General features: G+C 42.7%; 2 protein-coding genes across 2 annotated transcripts in view; one reads left to right on the top strand and one right to left on the bottom strand.

The window, feature by feature from the left end:
- LOC109878948 (coagulation factor VIII-like) overlaps window positions 1-1,813 on the top strand; it is an 84,181-nt gene extending 82,368 nt beyond the window's left edge. The window contains exons 29-30 of the mRNA XM_031789731.1: window positions 716-898; window positions 1,134-1,813. Coding sequence (XP_031645591.1) covers window positions 716-898; window positions 1,134-1,289 — 339 coding nt within the window. The 3' untranslated portion in view covers window positions 1,290-1,813. The remainder of the gene's footprint in view (window positions 1-715; window positions 899-1,133) is intronic.
- A 10,521-nt stretch (window positions 1,814-12,334) lies between these two features.
- Window positions 12,335-14,421, bottom strand: part of LOC109880738 (monocarboxylate transporter 8) — a 32,933-nt gene continuing 30,846 nt past the window's right edge. The window contains exons 7-8 of the mRNA XM_031789733.1: window positions 13,131-13,385; window positions 12,335-13,052 (exon numbers count right to left, since the gene is read on the bottom strand). Of these exons, the coding sequence (XP_031645593.1) occupies window positions 13,147-13,385 (239 nt within the window). The 3' untranslated portion in view covers window positions 12,335-13,052; window positions 13,131-13,146. The remainder of the gene's footprint in view (window positions 13,053-13,130; window positions 13,386-14,421) is intronic.

Here is a 14,421-nt window from a genome sequence, read left to right on the forward strand (position 1 = left end):
CATGGCACAAAACAATGAATTCCCGACAAGGACATGAGGGAAACAGAGGGAACATATACAACATGTAATTATGGAATTGAAACCAGGTGAGTGTGAAAACAAGACAAAACAAATGGAACATGAAAAATGGATCGGCGATGGCTAGAAGACCGGTGACATCGACCGCCAAACACCGCCCGAACAAGGAGAGGAACCGACCTCGGTAGAAGTCGTGACAATAGCCAATTGGAATTTGTGATCTGTATATTTTATAATTTTATTTAGAATACCATTCAACATCACAGACCTTTTTGGGTTGACTGCTAGCTGCACTGCTGTGCACAGTGTTAACTATCATCTGGACCTAGCTGCTCTGCTGTGCACAGTGTTAACTATCATCTGGACCTAGCTGCACAGCTCCCGAGAGGCGCAGCAGTCTAAGGCACTGCATCTCAGTGCTAGAGGCGTCACTACAGACCCTGGTTGTATCCTGGCCTGTATCACAACCGGACGTGATTGGGAGTCCCATAGGGCAGCGCACAATTGGCCCAGCGTCGTCCGGCGCTAGGGTTTGGTCGGGGTAGGCTGTCATTGTAAATAAGAATTTGTTCTTAACTGACTTAACTACTTAAATAAAGGTTAAATAAAAAATACATTTAAAAAACGCTGTGCACAGGGTTTCTATTAATGTATTGCACCTCCTATAACCCACCCCCCTTCCTCCCTCCTCCTCCAGGCCAATAACCCCCAAGAGTGGCTGCAGGTGGACTTCCTGGTTATGAAACGCATCACAGGGGTTGTCACTCAGGGGGCGTGGTCTATTCTGTCTCAGATGATGGTGACAGAGTTCTCTGTAACCATTAGCGACAACGGCCACTCCTGGTCCAACGTGGTTGACGAGGGAACGCAAAGAGAGAAGGTATCGCACACACATCACTCATTATCATCAGATTTATCACAGGCTACGTTTCAGTACACACACACCTTCCTTAGCATGCAGGGGAAAATGGGATCTGCAACCAAGCAGATTTACGAGAGCTGATTTTGTAAAGAGCACCAACAGTGACAACGCTGTAACATGTTTAACTTTTCCAGTTTCCGAACTGGGTTTTGTGAGCCAGCTCTGTTTGACCCAGCCTCCTCCTTCCTCCCAGATGTTCTTGGGGAACAGTGAGCCAGATGAGGAGATGCTGAACCTCTTTGATCCTCCTCTGTTTGCCCGCTTCATACGGATACACCCCAGAGGCTGGCTCAACGACATAGCCCTGCGCCTGGAGTTCATGGGCTGTGACACCCAGCAGCGACACTGAGAGACAGGGCAGGGGGCCCCACTGTGCAGCTCCACACTCAGGCCCACCTCATCTTTGTCTCTTCTATTTAATGAGCATAGCAGTGACGTGATGATCATGAAATAGTCATGTCATTGATGGATGGATGAACAGAGTGAGTGAAGTTTAAAAGGTTTGTTTAGCTAGGATCAGAGTCATAAATGATATGCTGTTGTAGGATGTGTCTATTGATGAGCTTCAACTGAGAATAGCTCTTAGGTCTGGTCACTCCACTATCAACAGTATAACACATTACGTCAGTTTATGAAGACTGAGTCTCAGACGGTTTGTCTCATGTACAATATATACTACTACAAACACTATGACTTCAGACATTCCGGATGTGATCCAATACATGTCAATAGTACAGTATAACAATTATTTCTGTCTGGATGTGACTGACTACAGTAATCTGTACAGTACTGTATGTATATGCAATGTATCATATGCACTGAGGGGAGAGGGATAGAGTTTATATTGTTAAATAAAATTGAAATTATATCAAGCCTGGTCCCAGAGGTCAGTGTTGCGACACTTCCCTGCATGCACACACACGTCCTCCCATGCTTTCTCATCATGTCCTGTTCACCATCTCCCTTCCGTGACAGGAAGCAGTTTTGTCTTTGCTTTTGTTTTGTTGCTTTGCTCCAGCCCAGGGGGACATTGGCAGTGGCTCTGTGTTTCTCTACGATTAGGGAGGGTTGTTTCACCTTCCTTTGCCTCATTCCCGTCTCTCCAGACTCTTATCCACTTCTCACAAAGTCTTATCCACTTCTCACAGTCTCTCAAGCCATTGGCAAGTGTGATTGATTTGGTATAAAAACAGACACAGAGAGAGAAAGACAGCAGTGTGTATGTGAGAGAGGAAGAGAGACAGCAGCATGTGTGAGAGGGAGTACCGTGAGCAGTGTGTGTGTGAGAAAGGGAGTACAGTGAGCAGTGTGTGTGTGAGAGAGGAAGAGAGCAGTGTGTGTGTGAGAGAGAAAGACAGCAGTGTGTGTGTGAGAGAGGAAGAGAGACAGCAGCATGTGTGAGAGAGGGAGTACAGTGAGCAGTGTGTGTGTGAGAGAGGGAGTACAGTGAGCAGTGTGTGTGAGAGAGGAAGAGAGTAGTGTGTGTGAGAGAGGGAGTACAGTGAGCAGTGTGTTTGTGAGAGGAAGAGAGCAGTGTGTTTGTGAGAGAGGAAGAGAGCAGTGTGTTTGTGAGAGAGGAAGACAGCAGTGTGTTTGTGGACACTGGGCACATAAATCCTCTCGTTATCAGCGCCTCACTGAGGAAGTTGACCACAAAGCCGTGTTGTTTGGTTTGGATGAGGAGAACAAACAGACAACTCTGCTGGACAAATGTTGGCAAAAACATCCCACGAGGCACAAACTGGTTGAATCAATTGTTTCCACGTTATTTCAACTCCAAAAATCTGTGATGACATTGAATCAATGTGGAAATCTGATTGGATTTGAGAGGGGAAAAAAATCAGCGTAAGGGCATGTATTCTTTTCACCCAATTTTTTACCTAAATCCAATGACATGTTTGCAATTTTGATTGATTTCAAGTCGAATTCACATCAGTTGGCAACTCAACCAAATATAGATCCAAACTAGACGTTGAACTGACGTCTGTGCCCAGTGGGATGACAGACAGAAAGTAGCATGTCACACTTTATCCCTGTCCAAACAATAACAGAACACAATCCCTATCACCATAGGAACAGAAACATGTATATTCAGCTGGTTTTCACTCCAATAAAACCTTAATAGGTCTTAATCATACTAGCGTCCTGTCCAGGGGATGTACTTGTACATGAAGCTTCCTCACGCTACAGAAACAGGACATAGGCCCTAAGAGGACAGGAGACCGGCCCATAGGGGCATGTTAGGGCCTTTCTGGTTCAGACAAGGCAGAACTTACATTACTTAGTCATGTAAGCAATGATGACTGGACTCTGTTTTATATTTGGCAAACCCTCCTCTCTGTGTGTGTAAGTTAGTTTGTAACAACAATACAAATCATGTGACACCATCAAAGGAGCCTTAGGACTTCTCGTGTCAGATTGGTGTGAGAGAAGTTTCAGAACAGAGAAGCAGTTAGTAGTCCCTGGTGGTATGAGTCACACCTACTATGGAAACACCCATATGATTTCTGTTACATCTCTTCCTCCTGGAACCTCAGGCCCCTTGTCCACAGAACAATCATTCCCCTATAAATAAAATGTGCCAAATTCGTAAGTAGATTTCACAATGTGTAAAAACTTTATGGTTATGCAATCTGAGATGATTCTGTTGATCTGTGTGTGGTAATACTGTACTATGGCATAGTGGGGTTTTATTTTATTTTTGTGTGCTCCTTTACATAGTGAATATGAAGTGTCATATCTAGGTTTTGTCCCTAGAAACAATAGGGTTTAGTTGTGTTCAATAGTTCTACAGTATGATTCACTGTGTTCTGAAGGGGAGAAGGCGCCCTCTTCTGGAGACACTGTGCAAGTGCATCACTTAGCTACTGTTCGGTCCCTACAGGCCAACCAAGCAGCCTATCCTTCCTACAAGAGCCATCTATATAGCCCCTTCCCCATTCACGCACAGGAGAAAGCAGACAGTAACAGAAAACCCTCTGTGCAACATTTTGGCAACAACCCCCGTGTCCACACAGTCCCCTGCTCCCCAACACTGTACTTAAAACTAATTCACTCAAACTAATTATCCACCCATCCATCCCAGGCTCAGACCTGCTTAGCCTGAATGTAAGCCACCAAAGAGGGGTGCAACAGGGTAGTACAACATGCCTGACTGCTGGTAGTTCTAAGACCTCACCAGAATTCTGGTGTTTATTTTCTGGTGCATTCAACGGCGCATACTCGCTAACTCATTTTTGATTGGCAATTACGGTGATGCGGCCTCTGCAGAAGTCAGCCCATTCAAACGTCTTGCGCTTCGCTTAGCAGCGCACTGAGCGCAGTTGAGAAGTTGTCAAGGAAGTGAGTTTGTGTTTAAACACCGTCACCTACCGTCAACCAATCATGTCAATGCACAGCTATAAGGAGTCCTCCACATGCGTCACCGACCGCCATATGGAGCCTCTGACCACATTTTTGGATCAATCATAAATTGTATTTCAGTGAGTAAAGTGGGTCAAATTGGAGAGCGGGCAGCAGAGGGAGAGTCTACATTCCAAATGGCACCCTATTCCCTATGTAGTGTACCCTAACGGCTCTGTTCAAAAGTAGGTCACTATAACAGACAATTTATGCTTGATCCGAAAATGTGGTCAGAGGCGCCATATGGATGGTGTTGCACAATCGCGGAGTCTCTGGGGGCATGCAGAGGCCACATTGAGTTCCATACTGAATCGCTGTATAAACACAAACTCACTTCCTTGACAACTTCCTTCACAACAGCTCTGCGCTGCTCTGCGAAGTGCAAGAAGTATGAATTCCCTGATTTCTGCAGAGCCCATATCACCGTAAATGCTGCACTGCCAATGCAGATGTGAGATTGACCGTATAGCGATTTTAAAGGTAATAGGGTACACTAGATAGGGTGCCATTTGGGATGTAACCAACAGCTTGACACTTGGCTGCACTGATCCGGGGTCATGGAAATATGTTGCAGTCGGGGCACGGATAACAGGCATCATTTAATTTCTCCCTGAGTCATACTGAGACTAAGCTAACAGAACATCACATCATTTAACATCACATAACACATTTACGGTAGTCATAGCTACTGTCAGACATAACTAAACCATGTTCATATGCAAATATGGAAGTTATTCACAGGGCTAAAATATACACTGTTTCCCAATTAGTCAGACATAATATCACATAGTTTAAACTATAGCATATAGAAATATGCCAGTTAGTCAGAGGGCAGTTAACACACACCATGATGCTCAGCCTCAGTGCAGTTTGCAATGAGTCATACTGTGTCTCACACACACCCACACACACACTTACTAGAAGTATGTTATTTCCAGAGACATACAGTATAATGCTGTGGATGGCATAACTCAGCTGGCCAGAGAAAACTCATGCAGTTCCCATCATATTACACAATAACAAACTGTGTTTTATTACAGATCCAAAATAACTTGACATGTATCTAGCAGCATCTTCATTTCAAATCTTGTGGTTCCGATTGTTAGAACATTTCTGGAAAAAATACAATGGAAAATATATATATCTGAAAAGTTGAGGTTCAGGAAGAGATTGGTAACAGTTGGTAGGGAATCTGAGGTGAGAGTTGTGATGAAAATAACAGCAGAAACATTGTGTAAGAGATGAGATAAAATATTAAACAAGAGCAGCACAGTCATGTACAGTCTACGGGTGACAGTCAGGGTGATGTACAGTCTACAGGTGACAGTCAGGGTGATGTACAGTCTACGGGTGACAGTCAGGGTGATGTACAGTCTATGGGTTATACAGCAAAAGCTAAAGAGACTAGGTAGGTGTGGTCAGAAGTATGCAGATGTGGGATACGTCCCAAATGGCTCTCTATTCCCTATATAGTGTGTTTGTTTTTTTACCAGGATCCATAGGGCTCTGGTCAAAAGTAGTCCGCTATAAAGGGAATAGGGCTGCATTTGGGACAGAGCCTTGGTGTACACCAGCCCAAGGACGTAATAAAAAGAGGACTGTATTTGACCTTATCTAACAGCCCTGTCTAACACACACTGGGCTGGATCAGACTAAAAAATGACATATTGTTTGGGAGAAAACTCCCAAAAGATCACCGGGGTTCAGAATGCTATGGCTGCTATGGGGTGAGATACAATTAAAATACCAACAGTATTAGGAAACAAAATGTAATAATGTAGTTATATAAGCTGTGTACATATGAAGATGTATAATGAGATTCTACTCTCATTGAGTACATGTAAGCCTATGTGACCCTATCTGTGACCGTTCCTTGAACTGGTACTGCGCCAAGAGATTTCAGGTGCAATATGCACTAGTGCCCACTCAGAAACCACTGCAGAGACAACAGGACTTTGACTAACCAAACAGTGGTTCAGCAAACATCACCATGAAGGCTGCATGTTTCACTATCAGTCATTAACCACTCCTGTCCAAATATGTCTCGGTGGTTAAAAATCTAATATTTCAATAGCTGATCTCATCAAAACAGAAACAGGACAATGACCAGTGCCAAACTAAACAAGAGAATGAACAAAAGTACATCCTGTAGTGTTTGATTACTCATCTACAGTATAAGAATAAGGATGCTTGGTGAGCCAACAGCATAGCCTGGTAGGACCAGACTGAATGCTGCACTCAGAATGGTTCAATCTGGTTTAAACCAGGCTATATCCAGCAAGCTCTCTGACCAACTATAGGACAATGATCCAAATAAATCATCAAAAAGTACATATTGTATTGCAGCTTGCTGATCAAACAAGGTTTCCTCTTTCCATCTATCCTAAGGATGATAATGCATGGTGAGCTAGCGGGCTCTCCAACCAGATGTAGGAGATATAGGAGCAGCATGGCGGTGAGATCAACAGAAGAGAGAAGAGACGGACGAACTTAATGAGGTAGAGATAACTTGGTGACCCTTGTCCACTCAGTCTGCAGCCTTAATGGAGGCTAGGACCATAGGGATACAAGCTATATTATATGGCAGGTACTGAACTGTCAGAGGGAATGACATTTAGAGAAGCAGGAAGGAAAAATAAAGAGTTTAAAAAGTATGGGTCACAGCCAGATGGGGGAGACGGAAGGTACATCTCATATACACATACAGGTCTGACCAGAGCATCTAGTAAAGCAACAATAATGAGTATTAATAACTGGAGTTTTTGGGAAGATGTTGGCAGTATGTGAAGCTCTGTGGCTCTGAAACTAACAGCTGGTATAAAAAACTACTACAAGCAACCATTTCCTTTCACTTGGAAGTATGATGTCATAATTTGAAGAATGCCAACATATTTAACTAGATTACTGAGGTATTGACGTCTTTGTCCTCTCTCCGTTTCCCTCTCTGTCTACCATTAGGTCTAGGCTGTGTCCCAAATGTCACTGTATTCCCTTTATAGTGTGGTACTTTTGACCATAGGGAATAGGGTGCCATTCGGAAGACTCATATTCAACCCTTCTGTCGTGCGTAAAATGTAGTCTCATGTAGGTAAAGTGGTCCGTTTAAAATGTATGAAATGTAACAGCAACTGCAATTTATTGAATTTCACTACTAGGGTGAAACTCTCCATGAGACAGTATCTGGTTATTACCATGACGACGCATGAACCCAACAACCAGTATGTTGTCATCTGTAGATAAGAAGCAGCAAACTCATCAACAAAGAGTCATCAGTTTGATGTGGACCAATGGGAATCAGGCTGAAAAAAGGACCTAGCCAATGAGTGCATGCATGTAATATCAATCGTTCTCTGGTCTGTGGACCAATGCCCAAACACACACAGCAAAAACTATGGCCTTTCGATTCAAAATTAAGCTCAATGCACTTCATGTAGATTTGGATTGTTTGCAAAAAAACTGGCAGACTAAAAGGTTATTTTTCTTTTCTTTCCAATTTTCACTTAGTCATATATTGACGCCAATGGGAGTCTGAAAGTGGATGTTAGGATTCACCCCCATAGGAATAACAAGATCCAAATGCCATTGTAAGAGACAGATCGTAAAAACACATTTTAAAAAAACATTTAGAAACTTAAAAACAACAAAAACAAATCTGCAGAGTAAATAAAACATTGGCAAAACTTCTCAGAGGTGTGTTTACTTTAAAGTATCCACACTTGTGTATGAAAAAGATCTGATTGACTTAAAGTCTTAGAAATGTGACTGTTCAAAAAATGGATTTAAGGCTCTACAAAGTCAGAAGCCGGTAAATAATGTTCTGTTTGGTCTGGTACTCTCTATCCGTAGCTCCGCCATGGCACAGGTTACATATGGAAAAACTGCATAAGTACGTACAGTGGGAAGAACAAGTATTTGATACACTGCCGATTTTGCAGGTTTTCCTACTTACAAAGCATGTAGAGGTCTGTCATTTTTATCATAGGTACACTTCAACTGTGAGAGACTGAATCTAAAACAAAAATCCTGAAAATCACATTGTATGATTTTTAAGAAATTCATTTGCATTTTATTGCATGACATAAGTATTTGATAACCTACCAACCAGTAAGAATTCCGGCTCTCACAGACCTGTTAGTTTTTCTTTAAGAAGCCCTCCTGTTCTCCACTCATTACCTGTATTAACTGCACCTGTTTGAACTCGTTACCTGTATAAAAGACACCTGTCCACACAATCAATCAAACAGACTCCAACCTCTGCACAATGGCCAAGACCAGAGAGCTGTGTAAGAAAAACAGGGATAAAATTGTAGACCTGCACAAGTCTGGGATGGGCTACAGGACAATAGGCAAGCAGCTTGGTGAGAAGGCAACAACTGTTGGCGAAATTATTAGAAAATGGAAGAAGTTCAAGATGACGGTCAATCACGCTCGGTCTGGGGCTCCATGCAAGGTCTCACCTAGTGGGGCATCAATGATCATGAGGAAGGTAAGTGATCAGCCCAGAACTACACAGCAGGACCTGGTCAATGACCTGAAGAGAGCTGGGACCACAGTCTCAAAGAAAACCATTAGTAACACACTACGCCGTCATGGATTACAATCCTGCAGCGCACGCAAGGTCCCCCTGCTCAAGCCAGCGCATGTCCAGGCCCGTCTGAAGTTTGCCAATGACCATCAGGATGATCCAGAGGAGGAATGGGAGAAGGTCATGTGGTCTGATGAGACAAAAATAGAGCTTTTTGGTCTAAACTCCACTCGCCGTGTTTGGAGGAAGAAGGATGAGTACAACCCCAAGAACACCATCCCAACCGTGAAGCATGGTGGTGGAAACATCATTCTTTGGGGATGCTTTTCTGCAAAGGGGACAGGACGACTGCACCGTATTGAGGGGAGGATGGATGGGGCCATGTATCGCGAGATCTCTGCCAACAACCTCCTTCCCTCAGTAAGAGCATTGAAGATGGGTCGTGGCTGGGTCTTCCAGCATGACAACGACCCAAAACACACAGCCAGGGCAACTAAGGAGTGGCTCTGTAAGAAGGATCTCAAGGTCCTGGAGTGGCCTAGCCAGTCTCCAGACCTGAACCCAATATAACATCTTTGGAGGGAGCTGAAAGTCCGTATTGCCCAGCGACAGCCCCGAAACCTGAAGGATCTGGAGAAGGTCTGTATGGAGAAGTGGGCCAAAATCCCTGCTGCAGTGTGTGCAAACCTGGTCAAGAACTACAGGAAATCTATGATCTCTGTAATTGCAAAGGTTTCTGTACCAAATATTAAGATCTGCTTTTCTGATGTATTAAATACTTATGTCATGCAATAAAATGCTAATTAATTACTTAATCATACAATGTGATTTTCTGGATTTTTGTTTTAGATTCCGTATCTCACAGTTGAAGTGTACCTATGATAAAAATGACAGACCTCTACATGCTTTGTAAGTAGGAAAACCTGTAAAATCAGCAGTGTATCAAATACTTGTTCTCCCCACTGTATGTGGTTGAGGTGACTTCGTTTTAGTGGCTTTTCCAAGATGGAATCGCCATTGAGACCTATAGTACAATACAAAATTGAAACAGATGTGTTCTTCCTTGATCGATCAGAAACAAAAAATAAATTGAAACTTGCAAAATATAACTGCAATAAGTTTTTCATAATAACAGAAATATTTCAAATGTCCTATATTATGCCCTAGATCTACACTACCGGTCAAAAGTTTTCAAACACCTACTCATTCAAGGGCTTTTCTTTATTTGTACTATTTTATACATTGGAGAATAATAGTGAAGACATCAACACTATGAAATAACACATATGGAATATGAAAAAAAAGTGTTAAACAAATCAAAATATACAGTTGAAGTCAGATGTTTACATACACATACAGTGGGGCAAAAAAGTATTTAGTCAGCCACCAATTGTGCAAGTTCTCCCACTTAAAAAGATGAGGCCTGTAATTTTCATCATTGGTACACTTCAACTATGACAGACAAAATGAGAAGAAAAAAATCCAGAAAATCACATTGTAGGATTTTTAATGAATTTATTTGCAAACTATGGTGGAAAATAAGTATTTGGTCACCTACAAACAAGCAAGATTTCTGGCTCTCACAGACCTGTAACTTCTTCTTTAAGAGGCTCCTCTGTCCTCCACTCGTTACCTGTATTAATGTCACCTGTTTGAACTTGTTATCAGTATAAAAGACACCTGTCCACAACCTCTGACAGTCACACTCCAAACTCCACTATGGCCAACACCAAAGAGCTGTCAAAGGACACCAGAAACAAAATTGTAGACCTGCACCAGGCTGGGAAGACTGAATCTGCAATAGGTAAGCAGCTTGGTTTGAAGAAATCAACTGTGGGAGCAATTATTAGGAAATGGAAGACATACAAGACCACTAATAATCTCCCTCGATCTGGGGCTCTACGCTAGATCTCACCCCGTGGGGTCAAAATGATCACAAGAACGGTGAGCAAAAATCCCAGAACCACACGGGGGGACCTAGTGAATGACCTGCAGAGAGCTGGGACCAAAGTAACAAAGTCTACCATCAGTAACACACTACGCCGCCAGGGGCTCAAATCCTGCAGTGCCAGACGTGTCCCCTTGCTTAAGCCAGTACATGTCCAGGCCCATCTGAAGTTTGCTAGAGAGCATTTGGATGATCCAGAAGAAGATTGGGAGAATGTCATATGGTCAGATGAAACCAAAATAGAACTTTTTGGTAAAAACTCAACTCGTCGTGTTTGGAAGACAAAGAATGCTCAGTTGCATCCAAAGAACACCATACCTACTGTGAAGCATGGGGGTGGAAACATCATGCTTTGGGGCTGTTTTTCTGCAAAGGGACCAGGACGACTGATCCGTGTAAAGGAAAGAATGAATGGGGCCATGTATCATGAGATTTTGAGTGAAAACCTCCTTCCATCAGCAAGGGCATTGAAGATGAAACGTGGCTGGGTCTTTCAGCTTTACAATGATCCCAAACACACCGCCCGGGCAACGAAGGAGTGGCTTCGTAAGAAGCATTTCAAGGTCCTGGAGTGGCCTAAGCCAGTCTCCAGATCTCAACCCCATAGGAAATCTTTGGAGGTAGTTGAAAGTCCGTGTTGCCCAGCAACAGCCCCAAAACATCACTGCTCTAGAGGAGATCTGCATGGAGGAATGGGCCAAAATACCAGCAACAGTGTGTGAAAACCTTGTGAAGACTTACAGAAAACGTTTGACCTCATTGCCAACAAAGGGTATATAACAAAGTATTGAGATAAACTTTTGTTATTGACCAAATACTTATTTTTCACCATTTTTTGCAAATAAATTCATAAAAAATCCTACAATGTGATTTTCTGGATTTTTTATCTAATTTTGTCTGTCATAATTGAAGTGTACCTATGATGAAAATTACAGGCCTCTCTCATCTTTTTAAGTGTGAGAACTTGCACAATTGGTGGCTGACTAAATACTTTTTTGCCCCACTGTAGGTTGGAGTCATTTTTCAACCACACCACAACTTTCTTGATAACAAACTATAGTTTTGGCAAGTCGGTTAGGACATCTACTTTGTGCATGACACAAGTCATTTTTCCAACAATTGTTTACAGACGGATTATTTCACTTATAATTCAGTGTATCACAATTCCAGTGGGCAGAAGTTTACATACACTAAGCTGACTGTGTCAATTGGAGGTGTACCTGTGGATGTATTTCAAGGCCTACCTTCAAGCTGAAATAAGTCATTCTCTCTACTATTATTCTGACATTTCACAATCTTAAAATAAAGTAGTGATCCTAACTGACCTAAAGCAGGGAATTTGTATTCAGATTAAATGTTAGGAACTGTGAAAAACTTAATTTAAATGTATTTGGCTAAGGTGTATGTAAACTTCTGTATTTTCTATTTGAGATTCTTCAAATAGCCACCCTTTGCCTTGATGACAGCTTTACGACATGATTCCATGTGTGTTATTTCATAGTTTTGATGTCTTCACTATTATTCTACAATGTAGAAAATAATAAAAAATAAAGAATAATGAGTAGGTGTTCTAAAACTTTTAACCGGTAGTGTATATAATGAAACACCTACAGACAGAAAGAACATAACATAAAATAAAGTGTGAGATGCTTGTGGTCTAGACAGAGAAGTACAAAGTACTCCATTCAATTACTCTAATACCATTTATCTTTCTGAATAATCTGAACATACTGAAGCATATTAAAACATTTACATACTCTGATTCCAGACGTAACAGAATTTAAAAAATATTTGTTTTCAGGCGGCCAGCTCTATATGGTACACACTTATTGTGTGAATTCACATTTTGAAGTCTAAAACCATTTTAAATGAGCTGAAAGACACAGGGAACGAGTGCACTGTTTTGGATTGTGTGACGCCCAGGTCCTATGATAATGCCAATCGTCTCTCTCTTCATTCAAGGAGGATGATCAGTGACATGTTCCTCCTTTACTTCAGAGGGGGGAAAAACTTCTCCCCCTCTTTCCTTAGACCATAGGGATCACTATAAGGAACGAATGGCGTTCAGAGAGGAGAGGGCTTTCTATAGAAACTGTGTCAGAGGTTGAGAGGTACATCATCAGGTAGTCCGTGGTCAGGTGCCGGGGTTCAGGGGCCGGGGTTCAGGGGCCGGGGTTCAGGGGCGAGGGGAGGAGGTGCAGGGACGGACAGATCTCAAGTGCTGGTGAATAGAATCCCTAATAGAAAGAAGAAGGAAGAGAAAAATATCAAGTATCTGTGTGTGTGTGTGTGTGTGTGTGTGTGTCCTCTCATACCTTTGTGTAGTGCTACTCAGATGTGTGTCTCCACGTCAGTGTACCCAGGCATCATGTTTCCGTTAGAGCAGGCCGCCGAGGGCAGCATATGATCCCTGCTGGGGTCATCCAGCCCCCCATCCTGACCTGCAAAAGCTCTCTGCTGCCGCCGGTGTATCAGGGGCACAAAGAACAGCACAATGCCCCCCACAATGGGAGGACCCCCTGCCAGGTAGAAGGCCACGTTGTAATCACCACAGTAGTCATGCAGGAGTCCTGGGGGACAAGGGAGGGAGAAGTTTCAGATGTAGTGTATAGAAGCACTACTCAAGATAGAATCACTGAGCAAATCTCAATTTTATTTCCTTGATTCCTCGTGTCCACTCTCAACGCCTCTTTCTCAAAATGAATTGGTGGAGAAGATCTAAGGGAGCAGCTTTGATTTTCTCCCACTATCTTGGTGATTCAAGTTGTTTTACCTGTTTGTCTGTTTTATTCCAGGAACTTGCTCAGAACTTATAATTAGCGGTCTTAAAAATGTCTAAGAAGCTAAGAAATAGGCTGTCAGATGGTACAGCATCAGCAGGCAGGCGCCAGCTAGGGGCATGTCTTTGCTTGATTATTTTTACAGGGTAACCATAGAAACCATGCGTACCACTAAATTGGGGTACATTTTGATAAAACGTTCCTCAGCAAAGTATGTCTAGTGTATGTCCAGGGTGATGGGCAACACTGGCCAAAATATTCAGTCAGGAGCTAGCTAGCTGGCCCTGCCATAAGCAAGAACTGAAAATGACAGATAATTCCTCCAACATCTGGCACTAAGAAAATAAAGAAATAAAGAGAGAGAGAGATGCAGCCAGGCCTCACAGGACGCAATGTCAATACAGAACACTGAGGCTCTGAGAAGGAGGACGAGCCGGGAGACAGACCCGGGTTTAAATATTATTTAGAATCTTTCAATTACTTAAGTCATGCTTGATTGAGCTTGCCTGGTGTGATGTAATCAATTATTCAGTCTACTAACGTATAGTCTGCAAACCCCGCACATCTGGCACTCAAGGCAGACTCAAGCAAAGCTCAATGTATAAACAAATATATCTAACACTATTTGAACCCAGGTCTGCCGGGAGGCGAGCAGACAGGCTTATGTCCAGTCTGGGTGCTCCTGCTGCAGACTGACGGGGCATGATTCCTCCTCCTTCTCACTGGGATCTCTGGAGTGTTTTCAGCCAGAGAAAACTATTCTGAATATTGCAGATAGACATATAATGACTCCCTATTCAACATGACTGATACTTGTTCTACGTAA

Source organism: Oncorhynchus kisutch, linkage group LG15, assembly GCF_002021735.2.
Source record: "Oncorhynchus kisutch isolate 150728-3 linkage group LG15, Okis_V2, whole genome shotgun sequence".
Lineage (NCBI taxonomy): Eukaryota > Metazoa > Chordata > Actinopteri > Salmoniformes > Salmonidae > Oncorhynchus > Oncorhynchus kisutch.